A 20295-nucleotide genomic window follows, 5' to 3' on the forward strand; every position below is an offset into this window, starting at 1 on the left:
GTTGTTACATCGCATAAGACCTGTGCCCAATCAGGGTAGTGTACAACCCTTTTAAAGGCAGAAAGACCCCCAAACAGGGAATAGCTGAAGTCAGCTGCAGTAAAGGCCGGAAAAGCATCACAAAGGAGGAATTAAAAGCATTTGGTTACATCCATGGCTTCCAGACTTCAGGCAGTCATTGCCTGCAAAGGATTCTCTACAAAGTATTAAGAATTAACATTATATTTATGGTAAATTTAATGTCTGCAATTACTTTTGAGTCCCTGAAATGAGGAGGCTTTCACGTTTCACATGATATTTTTGTTCAACACGTTTAATTAAACCTGAAAGCCTCCACTTCAGTTACATCTCAGTTGTTTGATTTTGAATCCAAAATAGTGGCCTGCAGAGCTGAAATCGCGAAGATTCGGTCACTGTCCAAATATTTCTGGACCTAATTGTATATTTAAAAAAAAACACAAAACCACTTTTTGTATTGCATTTTCCTATTTACTACCAGCTAAAATCTGGCCACACTGCTTTATAAGTGAACAGGGTGATCTATATTCTATGTACGCAGCGGTGCATGATATACTGGACAGTAAAGTGAAGAATCGGTCCAGGCGTAGTGGAATTGCTACAGATTTGCAGTGACTATTTCACACCGCATGGCAATGCATCTCACAAAACATATATCCGGAGGAGCAATGAGGGCCTCTGTGATTTATCTCCAGTAAGGGAGGCAGAAGCTTTATACATTGTTTTATAGACTTTATTATTCTTTGTCTTTACTTTGCGGGAACAAACTCGTACTTCACCTGTAAGGAATACAGAATAAAAGTTTGCTAAATTACAGAAAATATTTCCTACTGCTATTATAGGAATTGTGTCGTCAGAAAAATATTCCAGTGTTTGAATGGAATTTATGTTAAACATACCTTATTTTTTATTTTCCAAGTCACTAAAAAAAATACATCCAGCAGTTTTTACTCTCATCACTAAACTAGTCTGGCACTTCTTGTTCTGTAGTGTTCGCTTTCTTAGCAGTCTCATTACAGGCAGGATTATTACAATTGGTATCACGTGTGTGTATATGTGTGATATTATATATATATATATATATATATATATATATATATATATATATATATATATATATATATATATATATATAAACACACACATACAGTACAGACCAAAAGTTTGGACACATCTTCTCATTTAAAGATTTTTCTGTATTTTCATGACTATGAAAATTGTACATTCACACTGAAGGCATCAAAACTATGAATTAACACATATGGAATTATATACTTAACAAAAAAGTGTGAAACAACTGAAAATATGTCTTATATTCTAGGTTCTTCAAAGTAGCCACCTTTTGCTTTGATGACTGCTTTGCACACTCTTGGCATTCTCTTGATGAGCTTCAGTGTGAATGTACAATTCTCAAAGTCATGAAAATACAGAAAAAAAATCTTTAAATGATAAGGTGTGTCCAAACTTTTGGCCTGTACTATATTATATATATATATATATATATATATATATATATATATATATATATATATATATATATATATATATATATATATATATATATATATATATATATATATATTATAATACAGGATCAGTTCACAATAGCTGATGGTCACCTTCTCCTTCTTCCCAACCTCCATTTTATCAGCTTTGGGCCAGATTTCACAGTCGGTATAGGGATCAGAATGCACAGACTGACCGCGGGTCCTTTCTTGAAGTTGCAGCCTCATAAATTCCCACTAAGTCAGAGTCAGGCGGCTGTATAAATCGGACAGAGATCGGACCGCAATGCACAGACTGGAAGGTGGCTACTCTAACTCGAGCGGCACAGCTTCATATATTTCTATGAAGTGGTCAGGCTTGGGTCGGGAGAGCTGCCGGCCGATCTCTGTCAGATTTATACAGCCGTCTGGCTGCACCTGTAGGCCATATGTTATGGTAATTTTGTGTTTCACGGACGGTGAAATAAAGCCGGCTGAATCCGGCCTAACTCAGGTGAGCCAAGTAAAGGAAAAGCTGATAAGAGTTAAAGGGTTGGTCCCAATTTGGCACGAAAGTATATGTGACTGCAGACTTGTAAATCCTCACAGTGCGCATAGCGTGCACTGTCAGGATTTTCTATCCGCGAGACCGCAAGTACATTATATTTGTATAGTCCTGGAAACATTCCAACTAGATATGCGCAGCCTCACTCAATTCACTAGTATTGAATGAGGTCGCACATTTCTAGTCAGAAAGTTCTCAGGAATATGCATATTGCATACTTGTAGTCACACGACCTCCCGGCAGCAGAGAATCCTGACAGCATGTGTTGTGCGAACTGAGGATTCACAAATCTGCAGTCACATAAAGTGACTTTTGTGCCAAACCTGGACAACCCCTTTAAAAGATTCTACGTGCCCTAACAAGCATTTTAGCAGCTTTATGGCTTGGGACTTTAACTGAAGAAGATATCGGAAACATTTCTTTGTAAACTTATCAGTACTGATGTCTAGACAATTCCAAGAGCCACACTGTGAAAGTGGTAGGGTTTAGCAAAAGGGGATATTTTGGCGGACATTCTTAGGCATCCAGAATTTGGTAAGTATTCTCTATGACAGCTGATCAGTTTTCCATAACGGCATATAGACTTCAAAGTTATACAAACCATCAAACCTCATTTTGTCGGTGCCCATTACCTCCACATGTTCCGTAGACGGCTGCACCTTTATAGGGCTCTCACCTGTCCCATGTTCCAAATCCGATCAGTAGAATAGCTATTGTTTTCCTCTCCAAAAACTGGATGCATGTATTAAAAATCGAGATGGGTGGATCAATTTGTGAGACTCCGGTCCCCTTCTGTCAGGAAGGGGGCCTCGTGAGTCCCCATCTTTATATTAGCCAGGCTGGCATTTCGACATCATCTGTGCGTCAGGCTGCAATGATGACGTTGTGCCAGTCCTGGCTGTTCAAAAGCCGCATCGGAGCTCCTAGAAGGTTCCTAAGCCGTCCAGTGGCCAGACACTACCGACTTGACCAATGGACCATAGCCCAGCGAATAGATCTGCCTATCTCTAATTAAAATACCCTGCAACAACGCGGGCACAGAACTGCATACAATACAATGCCACAGGAGCAGCCTCCTATGGCCAAGTTTACACTGCACAGTTGTGACGCTTCGCAATTCATGTGGGGAAAAAAAATATTATACACACACACACACACACCTTTTACATTTATAAATTTACCTTTTCCAAAATGTGGTTGGTTTTAAAGCAGATTTCTTAACAAAATTCACAATACAAGCTGCATATATTAGATGTAATGAGACTGGTGTAATTACTCTGAAAATCCATACAGGAAAAATATATCTTTGTACCGTGTTAGCCAGTAGATAGAAAAATATTAAAGTTTGAGCGTCCTCAGTGGTTGATACCTTTTAATGGCTAGCTGAATCAGATTTTCTGTTATACTATGCCTGATGGAGTAGTCTCGAAAGCTTGCTATTTATTACCATCTTTTCAGTTAAAAAGGTATCAACTTTTTGAGGACTCACTTTTTAATATTTTTCTGAAAATCCATATATCAGAATGGCTGTATAATCCAGAGATTCTAGGAGTCTAATTATAAAGAGTGAAAAAGCTCATGAGTCTAAATGTATACAGTGGCTTGTGAAATAATTCACCCCCTTTGCTTTTTACCTATTTTGTTACATTACAACCTGTGTTTAAATATTTTTATAATCCAATTTGTGTGTGATGCATCCAGTATTAAATAGTCTAAGTTGGTGAAGTGAAGTGAGAAAAATATAGGCAAAAATTAAATTTATGGGATCAAATAACTAAAAATTGGCATGTGTATATGTATTCACCCCTTTTGCTATGAAGCCCCTACACATTTCTGGTACAAGTAATTCCCTTCATAAGTCACATGCTTAGTGAAAGATTGCACGAAGGTGGACTTTCTAAGTGTTACATGGTCTGTCAGTATATACACACCTTTTCAGAAAGGCCACAGAGACTGCAACACCATTAAGGAAAAGGCACCACCAACCAAACAACACCATGAAGACGAAGGAGATCTCCAAACAAGTCAGAAACAAAGTTGTTGAGAAGTACAAGTCAGGGTTGGGTTATAAAAAATATCCCAATCTTTGATGATCCCCCGGAGCACAATCAAATCTACTATCATCAAATGGAAAGCACATGGTACCACAACCCACCTGCCAAGAGAGGGCCACCCACCAAAACTCTCAGCCCGAGCAAGATGGGAATTAATCAGAGAGGCAGCACAGAGACCAAAGGTAACCCTGAAGGAGCTGCAGAGTTCCCAAGCAGAGACTGGATTATCTGTCGATATGACCACAATAAGCTAGCTGTACACTCCATAGAGTTGGCCTTTATAGAAGAGTGGGCAGAAAAAAAGTATTTACTTACACACAGATGAGGCCAAAATGTAACTTTTTGGCCACCAAGGTAAACACTATGTCTGGCGCCAAACCAACACAGCTCATCACCCCAAGGACACCATCCCCACAGTGAAACATGGTGGTGGCAGCATCATGCTGCGGGCATGTTTTTAGGCAACAGGGAGAGGAAAAATGGTCGGAGGCGAGGGGAAGATGGATGGTACGAAATACAGGGATATTCTTAAGGAAAACCTGTTTCAGTCTGTCAGTGATTTGAGACTGGGATGGAGTTTCACCTTCCAACAAGACAAAGACCCAAAGCATACTGCTAAACAACACTCGAGTGGTTTAAGGGCAAATGTGTAAATGTTTTGGAATGGCCCAGTCAAAGTCCAGACCTTAATCCAATTGAGAATCTGTGGTCAGACTTGAAGATTGCCGTTCACCAGAGGAAACCATCTAACTTGAAGGAGCTGGAGCAATTTTGCCTTGATGAATGGGCAAATACCCCAGTGGCAAGTTGTGGAAAGCTCATAGAGACTTATCCAAAGAGACATGCAGCTGTAATTGACGCAAAAGGAGGCTCTACAAAGTACTGACTTCAGAGGGTGAGAAGTTATGCACACTGAAGTTTTCAGTTATTTTGTCCTATTTGTTGTTTGCTTCACAATAAAATGAAAACCAAATGTTCACAGTTGTAGGCATGTTCTGTACATGAACTGATAGAAACCCTAAAAAAACAAAACAAATTCCAGGCTGTGAGGTAGCAAAACATGAAAAATGCCAAGGGGGTGAATACTTTTGCAAGCCACAGTACAGGCTCAGTCCACCCAGCGTGACTGACAGCTGCAGCTTGTACTGAGGAATGGCAGATCTCAGCAGAAGCAGGGAGGAAAGATGCTGAGGAGCTGTTAATCAGGCTAGATGGGCGGAGATTTAATATTTCAAAAGGATTATACAGGCATTCTAACCTGCATTGTCAAGGTAAGTATACAAGTCTCATTAGGTATAAGATTAATGTAATAATGTATATAGTTTTTATTGTGAAATCTAGTGTTTGAATTTGGAAAAGAATGCAATAAGCATATTTTGGGCACTTTGTAATAGTTTCATTTTTTTTTTCATTACGTTACTGCAAAAACCTTGGGTGCACCTAACAAATGTGCATTGTTTGATGCATCTTTATGAGCCAGAGCCAGAAGTGGATTAAGTTGGAAGCAGAAGACCCTCCTCTAGATTTCCCATACTTTTAAATCTATCTCTGGATTTTGTTTGATAAAAAAAATTCCAATAAAAAAAAAAAATTACCTGCAATGACTTCTTCCATTGAAGATATATTCTTTGGGCCAGGTCATATCCAAGGAGCAGAATGAAGTCCTTTGCTTCCAATGAATCTGTAGTATTAAAATAAAAGGTTTAGTCTTTTGGATGACTGTCTTGATCTGCTAATCAAACAAGCACAAAAAGCAACAGCACACCGCAGGCGACAAGAGACATGGAAATAATCACTATTAAATGGCATTACTAGTATATATGTATTCTATACATCATTTGTGAGCTTCTAGGTCCGTGTTTCGATCTCATAGTCAGCACAAATAAAACTGCATAATTCACTGCAGAGTTCGTGTTGATCTAAAAACAAAAATGATGCTCTGAACACTATGTCAGACATTTTAAGAAATTACCATGCACATAATTTTTTAAGTGTTAAAAATAAGACTAACTAAGGACAGGCGCTCGGTGCTTCACGGCAGGGTCAAACATTTAAATCCACCTTCCCATCAGCTTCTTTTCCCTCCATCTCCACCCACTCTTCTTTGATTGACAGCTCTGGCTTCATAGAGTCAGAGAAGGGCAGAGATAGATGGGAACCAAGCATGTGGGAAGGTGGATTTAAAATGATTGGCCACATCATGGAGCACTGAGCGCCCGTCCTTGGTCTGAACAGTCATTCTGTGCTGACGGAGTCCCTTTAAAGGAGCTTCCTATTCGTGTAAAAAAAAATTACATATGGACCCAGTTTGATTGATTTGTGGTCACTGCAGCTGTCAAGCATCAACCACACCAGGAGAAGGAGAGGAGACTGAAAGGGGGACACTGCTAGTGACGGGCGATCAAATGGTGACTATGGTTTTTGTTTTGTTTTTTTTGCCAAGGAGAGATTAATGCCGCACTCTCAGTATAGTAAGAAGTGACGTAATCACTCCCCTGCACTGCCCAGGTGACTCGGAGAGAGCTCCTACACTGAATAAAACTTCATTTTCTTGGTGTACTTAATCAGCCAGCTACACTGGGTTTTAAAGCTATTTATCTGCAGATTAATCCCAAATTTTATCTCAAGTAAATAGAGTTTTTGGTGATTTTAGATTCCCTCTAAGCTCGTTGCCTTATGCAGGGGTTTTGGTAATGCAATTTGTGTTATTGGTAATGATCACATGGAGCAAAATAAAATAATGTCTTATAGTCTAGATTTTAAATCAGACATGTCACTCTTTCTCACCCACGGCTTTATTTAGCTGGGATTTCACTTGGATCGAATCCCCATTTTTCACTACAAAGTGAAGTAGCTGCTTGTTAGTAAGAAGAAACTAAAAATATTCGTTAAAACCTTTACCTAATTCTACACCCGGGCATCCAAATAGTTCCACCAACTGTCTGGCAAATTGCTCTGGTAACCCGAATCCGGCACAAAACTGGGTCCTTGGAAGGAAACTTGAATAACTTCTTGTTACTGAAATCTGACCATAGGAGCAAATAGAGGTAATTTTATAGAGGTCATCTTCAGAAATAGCGGTTTCGCCTACACTTGTATCTTTTGACCTACAACTTGTACGTCTTCTGGTTAAATCATCGTTACATTCATCAGTGACTGATCCTTTTATATCATTATCTTCTAGTGCATTCTGCATTAGCAATGTTGCATCAGTCCCTTTATAAATAAGGTTTGCTCCATCTCCATACTCGTTTTCCCAAGTTGCTGAGAACATTCTTGGATGCCAAAACGTTGGCGCCAATTTGTAGGTTTTCCTGTGACACTTATGGTATCCTGGCGTTGTCCTCTTAGTTTCCACATGAAGAATGGTATTGTACATAATCTGAAGACACTCATGTTCACTTATCTCCGTCATCAGATCGGGCTCTTCCAGTCTTTTGCACTCTAAGATGTTTTGCTTAAATTTTACAACTTGGTTTTCTTTTATATTTTTGGTAAGTTGATGCTTTGGGAAGTTACAATTTTGAAGCTTGAAACATTTCATAAAATAGAGGCGCAAAGTTTGTGCTGCTAAATCATTAATAAGACTACTGTACAGTTTATAGCCGGAGTTAAGGAAGTCCTGGCCTCTAGAATGGGCCTGGTCTGTAACATGAAACATGGAACCTTTGGAACATGCATGGAGCCAACTGGAAAAAGGTCTTACATGGTTTGTTCTTTTACATAACATACCACTGACCACCAGAAAAAGCAGATAGAAAGAAAGCAAATACTGTCTATGGGTACCTAAAATTTGCACCTCATGTATAGTTTGAGTCTTAGGACTGTCCATAAGGTCTGCAAATCTGGAAATCGATTCAAATAATACAGGCGTGCGAAGAATTGAGCAGCACGACAGTAACGCTGCTAGAGAATCTGATAAATAGGTTTCTTTTTCAAAATAAATATTCTTCACTTGTACTTTTCCAATTTCCTCAGCATCTGTTAGACAATCCCTCATATTATAGTCACTTCTGGTCTCTTCTGCTGCCAGGTTCTCTAGTTCTTCATCCTCTTGAGACGACAAATCATGTTTCTTACTCATGACTTTCCTTCCATTCTTCCGATACCTTCTCCTGTGATGTTTCTCTTTCAGCTTGTAGGTCCTTTAAGAGATGAAAAGAAAAAGCTTAAGAAAAAGGAGAAAACAAAATCCAAGAAGCCAAGGAAAAGATCTCACTCCTCAAGCGAATTGAGTGAAGACAGTTCTAAATCAAAGAAGGAAACGTCACAAAAAAAGTAAAAAAACAAAACACCACAAGAAAGGAAAAACAAAAGGAAAGCGAGAACGTCACTCTCCCTCATCCAGCAGTTCAGAGTCCTCCAGCAATGACTGATCTAACTCGTGCTGATCTAATTGTGCTTTCCATAAATATATGCAAAATCTACGTATTCCACAAGGAACCAAGTCCGAGGATCAAGGTTAGAATTACGCACAATGCAATGTTAAGACGCTGGAAGGATCAGTGGGAACCCCAGCACAGTTATGATTTGCTATATTTTTTATGTTTTTCCCTCAAAAAATTAAAGAAATCAGTAAAAAAAGGAAGAGTAAAGTACTTTTTTTTCGTAAATGTTCAGAAGACTTTTTGCATAATTAGGTTATACAATTCAATTTCTTTACACCTATGATTCAATAGACATCTTTTCTCCTGGACGAGGAGAAAAGATGGCTGGAAAAAAACAAACCCATTCCTTAGACCATCTGTAAGAATTATGACTAGCAGGACAGAACCCCACCGATTACAGAAGCAGCTTCCTTACACAAATACTTCTGGTCATTAGTTGTTCGGTACTGTTCTACCACAGGTCAAGAACGGTCATGAGGACATCAAAATCTACAACTTCTGCAATGTGCCTACAATAAGGAAGAGCTCATGACTCCCAATGGAACTATGTAACTGGGCCATTCACCATTTATACTACTGCGGTCTTGTGCCTCCTCATTCACCGGGGCCCATGTGGCCACTGCTACTTTCTTCCATATGTCTACACCCCAGATTAGGATGTAGATAGTTATTTTGACAAAGGGGTCTTCTGCAACAAAACTAATCATTAAGACCAGACTCACTAAAGTGATTTTTTTGCCTTTGTATTCTCTGCTCAAAGAGGTGTGAATTACCTCTATGACGGACTCCTTGCCAGAGACGGACTACACCTCAACAAACCCGGGAAACACACATTCGCCAGGAGACTCGCAACACTCATCAGGAGGGCGTTAAACTAGAAGAAGAGGGGATGGGAAGAAAAACGCCGGACACGAACATGCAACCAGAGAACATACTAATGAAAGATATGAAGTGCGACAAAGAAGGTCCAAGACAAGATGCTTGGAAGGGAGGTAAGAAAATTTCTAATACAATCCACAGGGAGAAGATTGGAACAAAACAAAATCGTGTAAACTGCATGCTAGCAAATGCCAGGAGCCTGACAAACAAGATGGATGAACTGGAAGCAGAAATATCTACAGGTAACTATGACATAGTGGGAATAACCGAGACATGGTTAGATGAAAGCTATGACTGGGCAGTTAACTTACAGGGTTACAGTCTGTTTAGAAGGGATCGAAGAAGTCGGAAAGGGGGTGGAGTCTGTCTATATGTAAAGACGTGTCTAAAGCCTACAATACGGGAGGATGTATGGGAGGGAAATGAGGAGGTCGAGTCCTTATGGGTGGAGGAGATACATGGGGCAAAAAACAATAATAAAATTATCATAGGAGTCTGTTATAAACCACCAAATATAGCAGAAGCCACGGAAAGTCTATTAATGAGACAAATAGACGAAGTAGCAAAAAATAACGAGGTGATTATTATGGGGGACTTCAACTACCCCGATATAGACTGGGAAACCGAAAGCTGTAGATCTCAGAAAGGAAACAGGTTTCTGTCAATTATCAAAGACAATTATTTGTCACAACTTGTGCAGGAACCAACTAGAGGGACGGCCCTTTTAGACTTAATATTAACTAACAGGCCAGACAGAATAACTGAGGTGCAGGTCGGGGGTCACCTGGGAAATAGTGACCACAACATTATACAATTCCACATGTGCTTCAGTAGGGTGCCCAGCAAGGGAGTCACAAAAACACTGAACTTCAGGAGGGCAAAGTTTGATCAGCTAAGAGATGCCCTTCACCTTATAGACTGGGATAGTATCTTTAGTAATAGGAGCACGGATAGAAAATGGGAAATTTTCAAAACAGTCCTACATAGTCACTGTAGAAGGTACATACCTTATGGGAATAAAAGGGCTAGGAATAGGAGGAAGCCAATGTGGCTAAATAAGGAAGTCAAGAGGGCAATGAAAACCAAAAAAAGGGCTTTCGGTAAACTTAAACAAGAAGGCAGCGTGGAAGCGCTAATATCTTATAGGGAAAAAAACAAAATCTGTAAGAAACAAATAAGAATAGCAAAAGAGGAGACAGAGAGACTAATTGCCAAGGAAAGTAAAACGAATCCCAAACTGTTCTTTAACTATATAAACAGTAAAAGGATTAAAACAGATGGAGTTGGCCCATTGAAAAATAACCTGGGTAAAATCATAGAGGGCGATGAGGGTAAAGCAAACCTACTCAATAGCTTCTTCTCCACTGTTTTCACGAAAGAAAACAATTTATCGGAGGAAATGCAGAGTGATAAAGTAAACCCTCCGCTAAATATCACCCACCTAACCCAGGAGGAAGTTCAGAAACGCCTAAATAATATCAAAATAGACAAGTCACCAGGCCCAGATGACATACTCCCCCGGGTACTAAAAGAATTAAGTAATGTGATAGACAGACCGCTGTATCTTATATTCAAGCACTCTTTATGGACAGGGACTGTCCCACTTGACTGGCGCCAAGCAAATGTGGTACCAATATTCAAAAAGGGGTCTAAAAGTGACCCTGGGAACTATAGACCAGTCAGCTTAACGTCTGTTGTGGGTAAATTGTTTGAAGGATTTCTTAGAGATTCTATTGTAGAATATCTTAATGATAATAACTGTCTAACTCCATATCAACATGGATTCATGAGGGATCGCTCCTGCCAAACAAACCTAATGGCCTTCTACGAGGAGGTGAGCTCACAGCTGGACCGGGGAGAGTCAGTGGATGTTGTATACCTTGACTTCTCCAAAGCGTTTGATACCGTGCCACACAAAAGGTTGGTATATAAAATGAGAATGCTTGGTCTGGGGGATAATGTGTGCAAGTGGGTAAATAGCTGGCTGAGTGATAGAAAGCAGAGGGTGGTTATCAATGGAGTAAGCTCAGGGGGTGTCAGGGTTACTAGCGGGGTGCCTCAAGGGTCTGTCTTGGGCCCTATATTATTTAATATATTTATTAATGATCTAGTGGAAGGGTTGCATAGTAAAATAGCAATATTTGCAGATGATACTAAACTTTGTAAAGTAGTTAATACAGATGAGGATAGGGCACAGCTACAGGAGGATTTAGATAAATTGGGGAGTTGGGCCAAAAAATGGCAAATGGGGTTCAATGCCGATAAATGTAAGGTCATGCACATGGGAAAGAAAAACAGCAGTCACCCATACATATTAAATGGGAAACCGTTGGGGAAATCTGACATGGAGAAGGACCTGGGCGTCTTGGTTAATAGCAAATTAAATTGGAGTGCCCAGTGTCAGGCAGCAGCTGCAAAGGCAAATAGAGTCATGGCATGCATCAGAAGAGGAATAGGGGCATATGATGAGAACATTGTTCTTCCTCTGTATAAAGCGCTGGTAAGGCCGCACTTAGAATATTGTGCACAGTTCTGGGCTCCGGTGCTCAGGAAAGACATATTGGAGCTAGAGAGGGTACAAAGGAGGGCGACTAAGGTAATAAAGGGAATGGAGGGACTAGAATACCCAGAGAGGTTGTCAAAATTAGGCCTATTTACGTTGGAAAAGAGAAGGCTTAGGGGAGACCTCATAAACATGTATAAATACATCAGGGGGCAGTACAGAGATCTCTCCCATGACCTGTTTATACCAAGGATGGTGACAAAGACGAGGGGGCACACTATGCGTCTGGAGGAAAGGAGGTTCCTGCACCAGCATAGAAGGGGATTCTTTGCGGTCAGAGCCGTGAGACTCTGGAACTCTCTGGGAGAGGAAGTGGTGATGTCCAACTCACTTAATGAGTTTAAGAGAGGCCTGGACGCCTTTCTTGAGAACAATAAAATTACATCTTATGCTTAGTGATAGTTAATTAATCCAGGGATTTAATCTGACTGCCAGATTGGAGTCGGGAAGTGAATTTTTCCTCAATGATGTAAATTGGCCTATACCGCATGGTTTTTTTTTTGCCTTCCCCTGGATCAACGCTGCGGAATAGCTGCAGTGCACAAGAAATAGGCTGAACTCGATGGACGCTTGTCTTTTTTCGGCCTTATAAACTATGTAACTATGTATGTAACTATGTAAGCTGATATTTAAGGCTATGTTCACACATAGCGTTTTTGCTGCGTTTTTTTTTCTGCAGCAAAACCTGCTCTCTTGGCAGTGAAGAAGCAACGTAAAAAAAAACAGGTTTCGCTGATTTTTTCGTCTCACTTTTGCTGCGTTTTTTACTGCGGTTTTGTAAGTCTTCCTTTGTCTCTTGTACATGCTGCTAACTTTTAGTGCAGAAAAAAATAACGTAATTCAACTTCCTCAGGTTTCGGCAACAAAAACGCAGCAAAACCTGATACCCGCGTTTTTGCACTATCCATTGCTTTCTATGGGTGAAAAACGCTGCAAAAAGCTGAAAGAACGCTGAAAGAAGTGATATGCTGCATTTAGCAAAAACAATGGTAAAAAAAAAACAAAAACCTATGTGCTTGAAATTTCTGAAATCTCAGACTTTACTGGTACTGCAAAAAAAGCAGCAGAAAATTAGCATAAAAAAATGCCACTTGTGAACATAGCCTAAGCGGTCGCTTGGGTTTCTTGGCTATTTAGGACCCCCAATAGAAGTTAATGGAAAGAGCAGCGCAGATGTCTGTGGACGGTGCACATGTCTATTCTCAAGTTACTGTGTGTGTAGGTCACATAGGTGGGATTGGCATCTACTAGACATTTATGGTACATTCTGTAGATAGTGCATAAATCTAAGATAAGAGAAATATTAAAAGGATCGTGGTTCGTTAGCAATGCTGCCATGTCTTCCGCTGTTAGTTTTAAATAAAAACTGTGCTAACCTGTCATCAGGATTGTGCTAAGTAAACTACATGCAGTGTCAGGTTGGCGCCGTTACACTGATTAAAATGATATTTGGCTTGATGAAATCCGTCCTGTGGTTCTTGTGTAATCTTTATTTGCAGTTTGGAGATAATGATATGCTTGTGCTCCGGGGCGGCCTATGTGCAGGGTGGCCTGTGCCAGAGCACCAAAGAAAGCTCCGCCCACAGACCGCCCTGGAGAACAAGCATATCATTATCTCCAAACTGTAAAAGGGTAAACAATAACCACAGGATGGATTTCATCAACCCAGATATAATTTTAATTAGTTTAACGGCGCCAACCTGACAGTGTAGGTAGTTTACTTAACCCAATCCTGATGACAGGTTCCCTTTAATTATTTAGAAAGTATTAAAGCAATACAGTTTTCCAAGTACTATATAAACTATCACAATGTAATAAAAGAGCAGAGTTCCGGTTACTGCTCAGCAGCCAGCCATGTGGTACTGAACAAAATTTGTTTGTAGCAGGTTCAGGATAAACAGTAGGTTATAGCCCAAAAGCATGTGATTAGGCAACATATAAACTCCAAGCCCTGGAAGATAACAGAGCAACCAGTTTCCTTCAACATTTTAATAACTACAGTATAATGATAATCTTTTTATTTACATAGCGCCAACATATTCCGTAGCGCTTTACAATTCAGACAATTTACAGACATTATCGGCAGTGTCCCCATTGGGGCTCACAATCTACATTTCCAATCAGTATGTCTTTGCAGTGTGGGAGGAAACCGGAGAACCCGGAGGAAACCCACGCAAACACGGGGAGAACATACAAACTCCTTGCAGATGTTGTCCTTGGTGGCATTTGAACCCAGGACCCCAGCGTTGCAAGGCTGCAGTGCTAACCACTGAGCCACAGTGCTGCCCATGAAGTTTCTACTAGTAAGTGTACCCGAGATATTGAAATTAGACTGTAAGCCTCACTTAGAACAGGTTAAATAGGCTTTCCCACAATTGACATACAGGTGCTTCTCACAAAATTAGAATATCATCAAAAACTTAATTTCAGTTCTTCAATCCAAAAAGTGAAACTCATATATTATATAGAGTCATTACAAACATAGTTATCTATTTCCAGTATTTATTTCTGTTAATGTTGATGATTATGGCTTACAGCCAATGAAAACACAAAAGTCATTATCTCAGTAAACTAGAATAATTAACAAAAAACATCTGCAAAGGCTTCCCAAGCATTTAAAAAGGTTTCTTATTCTGCTTCAGTAGGCTCCACAATCATGGGGAAGACTGCTGACTTGACAGATGTCCAGAAGGCAGTCATTGACACGCTCCACAAGGAGGGTAAGCCACAAAAGGTCATTGCTAAAGAAGCTGACTGTTCACAGAGTGCTGTATCCAAGCATATTAATGGAAAGTTGAGTGGAAGGAAAAAGTGTGGTAGAAAAGGGTGCACAAGAAAGCGGGATAACCGCAGCCTTGAAAGTATTAAGTATTCAAAAATTTGGGGGAGATTCACAAGAAGTGGACTGCTGCTGGAGTCATTGCTTCAAGAGCCACCACACTCAAGACGTATCCAGGACATGGGCTACAAGTGTCTCATTCCTTGTGTCAAGCCACTGATGACCAATAGACAACGCCAGAAGCGTCTTACCTTGGCCAAGGAGAAAAAGACCTGGACTCTCAGTGCTCCAAGGTATTGTGTTAAGATGAAAGTAAATGTTGCATTTAATTTGGAAATCAAGGTCCCAGACTCTGGAGGAAGAGTGGAGAGGCCACAATCCAAGCTGCTTGAGGTCTAGTGTGAAGTTTCCACAATCAGTGATGGTCTGGGGAGCCATATCATCTACTGGTGTAGGTCCACTGTGTTTTATCAAGACCAAAGTCAGCACAGCCGCCTACCAGGAAATTTTAGAGCACTTCATGCTTCCCTATGCCGACAAGCTTTTTGGAGATGGGAATTTCATTCTCCAGCAGGATTTGGCACCTGTCCACACTGCCAAAAGTACCTATACCTGGTTTATATACAACAGTATCACTGTGCTTGATTGGCAGCAAACTCGCCTGACCTTAACCCCATAGAGAATCTATTATAGAGAATCTATGAGGTATTGTCAAGAGGAAGATGAGAGACACCAGACCCAACAATGCAGACGAGTTGAAGGCTGCTATCAAAGCAACCTGGGCTTCCATAACACCTCAGCAGTGCCACAGGCTGATCGCCTCCATGCCACGCCGCATTGATGCAGTAATTGATGCAAAAGGAGCCCGACCAAGTATTGAGTGCATTTACTGAACATACATTTCAGTAAGCCAACATTTCGGATTTTAAAATCATTTTTCAAGCTGTTGTTCTAAAGTATTCTAATTTACTGAGATAATGACTTTTGTGTTTTCATTGGCTGTAAGCCATAATCATCAACATTAACAGAAATAAACACTTGAAATAGATCACTGTCTGTAATGACTCTATATAATATGAGTTTCACTTTTTGTATTGAAGAACTGAAATAAATAAACTTTTTGATGATATTCTAATTTTGGGAGAAACACCTGTATATGCAGTGGGGAAAATAAGTATTTGATACACTGCCGATTTTGCAAGTTTTCCAACCTACAAAGAATGGAGAGGTCTGTAATTTTTATCGTAGGTACACTTCACCTGTGAGAGACAGAATCTAAAAATAAAAGCCAGAAAATCACATTGTATGATTTTTAAATAATTAAATTGCATTTTTTTGCATGAAATAAGTATTTGATCACCTACCAACCAGCAAGAATTCTGGCTCTCACAGACCTGTTAGTTTTTCTTTAAGAAGCCCTCCTACTCTGCACTCATTACCTGAATTAATTGCACCTGTTTGAACTCGTTACCTGTACTAAAGACACCTGTCTGCACACTCAATCACACTCTAACCTCTCCACCATGGCCAAGACCAAGAGCTGTCTAAGGACACCAGGCACAAAATCATATAATGTGATTTTCTGGTTTTTATTTTTAGATTCTGTCTCTCACAATTGAAGTGTACCTACGATAAAAATTATAGACCTCTCCATTCTTTGTAGGTGAGAAAACTTGCAAAATCGTCAGTGTAGCAAATATTTATTTTGCCCACTGTAACCTACTCACAGGATACACAGCGATAAATGTCTGATAAGTGGAGTGCACTTTGATCACTAGAAAGGGGTTCCAAGCTGCTGGTTGGTCCCTGCTCCCTCCATGAACGAGAATGGGGGATGCAGTTCTTATATGGGACAGGTGAATACAGCGCTCAGCTGTTTCCAGCCTAATAAATTAATCAATGTAATGAAGTTGCAGGCTGCATCCCTGAGCACCACTCCATTCACACTCCACCTCACTTCAGTTGTGTAGCGAGGAGGAACAGGTTTCTATGGACGCAGCAGATCATTCCAGCAATCAAACATTGCCCGCCCCATAGTCATGTGGTAAAAGTAAAATTGTGGGATAATATTCTGTATTACAAGGTTTTCCACCCATTCCTTTTATTTTACATATGGCCAAAGTCCAAATATTTTTTACTTTGTGCATTTGAGGGGAGGAGGAGCAGCCGCTCGATGGGCCATGCACCCTCTTACCCTGTTCTCTTCATAGGGATTTAATCAGAACTAAGCTGGATCCTCTCTCTTCCCTAGTACATGATGGTTCAGACAAAGGCGAGTCAATACAGCTAGGATCTGCCTGGGACATACTGTAGTGTTCAAAAGATTAACAGTGTGTTCAAAAACATGAGTTAAGTACAAATTCTTTACACCAGTTTTTATTTCCATGCATTGGGAACATTGCACACTATTTTCTAATTCAAAACATGAAGAGAAATGTATATAATTTTTAACTATTTTACAGAAAATAACAAAAAATGAACATTGGGCTGTTCTAAAAAATAGTGTCTGTATTTGCCTTTACAAACTCACAATGTGTACTCTTTTTTTGAGGATTTAGCATTCCTGTGAATCACTAACCTAATAAACCAATACATAACCTAATCAACCAACTTCTGGCACCTGTCAACTGTTATTCCAGCCCAGTATGCTTAGACTACATCCCACAATTTTATATACAGTTGTGCGCTGCTCAAGGTGTGCCGAGAGTCTCCCTCCTGAGCCCTAAAGTACAGACCCCCATCACCAACCTAAGCGCTGACGATCTGGCCACTTATTTCCTACAAAAAAATCAATCATATCCGGCAAGACATTCTTGCACAATCCCCTCAGAGTCTGGATTCCCTTCCCTCGGTCACCTCAAGTTCACTTTCCATTTTCGAGCCGGTCACAGAAGAAGAAGTGACCAGACTCCTCGCTTCTACTTGCCCTACAACCTGCAACAGTGACCTTATTCCCTCACATCTCCTTCAGCTCCTTTCCCCTGCTGTCACTACCCACCTAACTAAATATTTAACCTCTCTCTTTCTTCGGGTACCTTTCACTCTTCATTCAAACATGCCATCATAACCCCTTTACTTAAAAAGCCATTCATGGACGAGAACTGAACTGCTAACTACAGACCTGTCTCTTATCTTCCCTTCATCTCTAAACTCCTGGAATGCTTGGTCCACTCCCATCTAATCCACTCTTTCTCAGATAACTCTGTCCTCGACCCTCTACAATCTGGTTTCCGCTCCTTACACTCCACTGAAACTGCCCTCACTAAAATCTCTAATGATCTACTAACAGCTAAATCTAATGGTCACTACTCCCTGCTGTTTCTCTTGGATTTCTCTGCAGCATTCAACACTGTGGATCACCATCTCCTCCTCACTATGCTCTGCTCTATAGGCCTCAAGGACACCATTCTCTACTGGTTCTCCTCCTATCTCTCTGACCGCTCTTCTTCCTCTAATCTTCCTCTTACTATCGGGGTTCCACAAGGATCAGTCATAGGTCCCCTCCTCTTCTCCTTGTATACTGCCCCTATTGGACAAACCATCAGCAGATTTGGTTTCCAGTATCATCTCTATGCTGATGACACCCAAATATACACCTTCATCTGAGATCACCCCCACCCTAATACAAAATACCAGTGATTGTCTGTCCACTGTCTCTAACATCATGTCTTCCCTCTATCTGAAACTGAATCTCTCCAAAACTGAACTCCTTGGTTTTCCTCCTTCTACTAACTTACCTATACCTGACTTTTCAATTTCCTTGCGTGGCGCCACCATATCCCCCAAGCAGCAAGCTCGCTGTCTTGGAGTCATATTTGGCACACAACTTTCCTTTATTCCCCATATACAATCACTCGCTCATGTCACCTGCACCTCAAAAACATCTCCAGAATCCGACCTTTTCTCACCTTTGACTCTGCAAAAAACTCTTACTGTCGCTCTTATTCACTCTCGTCTGGACTACTGAAACTCTCTTCTAATCGGTCTCCCTCTAAACAAACTAACTGTCTCCTCTCCAATTCATTCTGAATGCAGGAGCCAGGGTCGTATTTCTATCAAGCCGCTTCACCGACGCCTCTACCCTGTGCCAGTCATTATACTGGTTACCTATTCACTACAAAATACAATACAAACTCATCTCTCTCACCCACAAAGCTCTCCACAATTCTGCACCGCTCTACATCTCATCCCTCATTTCTGTCTATCGCCCCTCCCGTGCCCTCCGTTCTGCAATTGATCTAAAACTAGCATCCTCCTTAATCCGAACCTCACACCTCCGTCTCCAAGACGTGCCACCCCAGTTTTCTGGAATGCACTGCCCCAAACGATCCGACTGATATCTAGCCTCCATATCTTCAAACATGCTTTAAAAACGGATCCGTTTAGACAAGCCTATCACCTCAACTTACCAACCTAACTCTCCAGTTTCCTCCTAAATGTTAATCTTAATCTGCCCCTGTTTATTCATCTGTCTCCACATCCTCCATGCACCAAATACCACACGGTGACTGCACTTAGACAGATACTGGCTGATGACCATGTTCTACCTATTGTGTCCCCCCATTTCCATGTAGTTTGTAAACTTGCGAGCAGGGCCCTCACTCCACCTGTAACTGTTGAAATATGATACATTGTATTGCATTGTCTGTACATGTCCCTACTTAATTGTAAAGTGCTGCGGAATATGTTGGCGCTATATAAATAAAAATTGTTATTATTATTATTAATGGTTTCAAGGTAAACTACTGATTTACTGATCTGGCAGTAGACAGAGACCTACTTTGTTGTGCTAAGCTTATTATTAGGGTATGTGCACACGATGCAGAAATGAAGCAGAAAATTTCTGCATCTCCCTAGCAGAAAAAACGCATGCAGATTGTGCATGTGTTTTTCCTGCAGAATACATGCGGATCCACATGCGTTTCCGCATGTGGATTGACAAGCGCTTTCCAGGCGATTTTAGCATCACTTGGAAAGTGCTTGACAACTAGGTCACACTGTATAAATCCATGCAACCGGCATGGATTTATATAGTGTGACCCGAGAGAATGGTAAAAATAAAAAATAAATGTATACTTACCCTCTGATGACCCGCGCTGTCCTGCTCAATCTGTTCTCCCTCGCCAGCAACTTTGAATTGAAAGACCTGCCGATGTCAGCGTCAAATGACCCGTCACATGACTCTGACGTCAGCGCAGGTCCTTCACTGCAAAGTGCCGGGAACCAAGCAGGAGCGCTGCGTGGGCCGACAGAAGGTAATTATACATTTATTTTTTATTTTATTCTTGTTTTACAGCTTTTTTTAATGGTACCTGGGTGTGGATGAGACTCTCCTCTCATCTACACCCGGGTACCATCCGCACATTAGAATGCGCCAATAACGCAAGTACAGATGCAGTCTTGCGGAATTGGCGTGTTCTAATGCAAGTCAATGGCGGCGAAAACGCCGCGTTTACACAAAATTAATTGACATGCTGTGGATTTTTGAGCGCAGCGTTTACGCTGCGGAAAAATCCGCATCATGGGCTGCCCTTCTACCATGCGTTTTTAATGTGTTTCCGCGGC

The 20295-nt window shown here is 40.7% G+C and overlaps 1 protein-coding gene across 2 annotated transcripts in view; it reads right to left on the bottom strand.

Annotated features, from left to right (window-relative positions):
- Positions 1–551: 551 nt before the first annotated feature.
- Positions 552–20295, bottom strand: part of LOC141195822 (uncharacterized) — a 46583-nt gene continuing 26839 nt past the window's right edge. The window contains exons 7-9 of one of the 2 annotated variants that reach the window (XM_073662514.1): positions 7023–8266; positions 5717–5802; positions 552–797 (exon numbers count right to left, since the gene is read on the bottom strand). In XM_073662514.1, coding sequence (XP_073518615.1) covers positions 768–797; positions 5717–5802; positions 7023–8266 — 1360 coding nt within the window. In that variant the 3' untranslated portion in view covers positions 552–767. The remainder of the gene's footprint in view (positions 798–5716; positions 5803–7022; positions 8267–20295) is intronic. The other variant, XM_073662515.1, reaches the window with a different exon arrangement.

Source organism: Phyllobates terribilis, unplaced genomic scaffold (assembly GCF_046119375.1).
Source record: "Phyllobates terribilis strain yellow unplaced genomic scaffold, ASM4611937v1 Scaffold_2__4_contigs__length_985480577, whole genome shotgun sequence".
In the NCBI taxonomy this organism is placed as follows: domain Eukaryota; kingdom Metazoa; phylum Chordata; class Amphibia; order Anura; family Dendrobatidae; genus Phyllobates; species Phyllobates terribilis.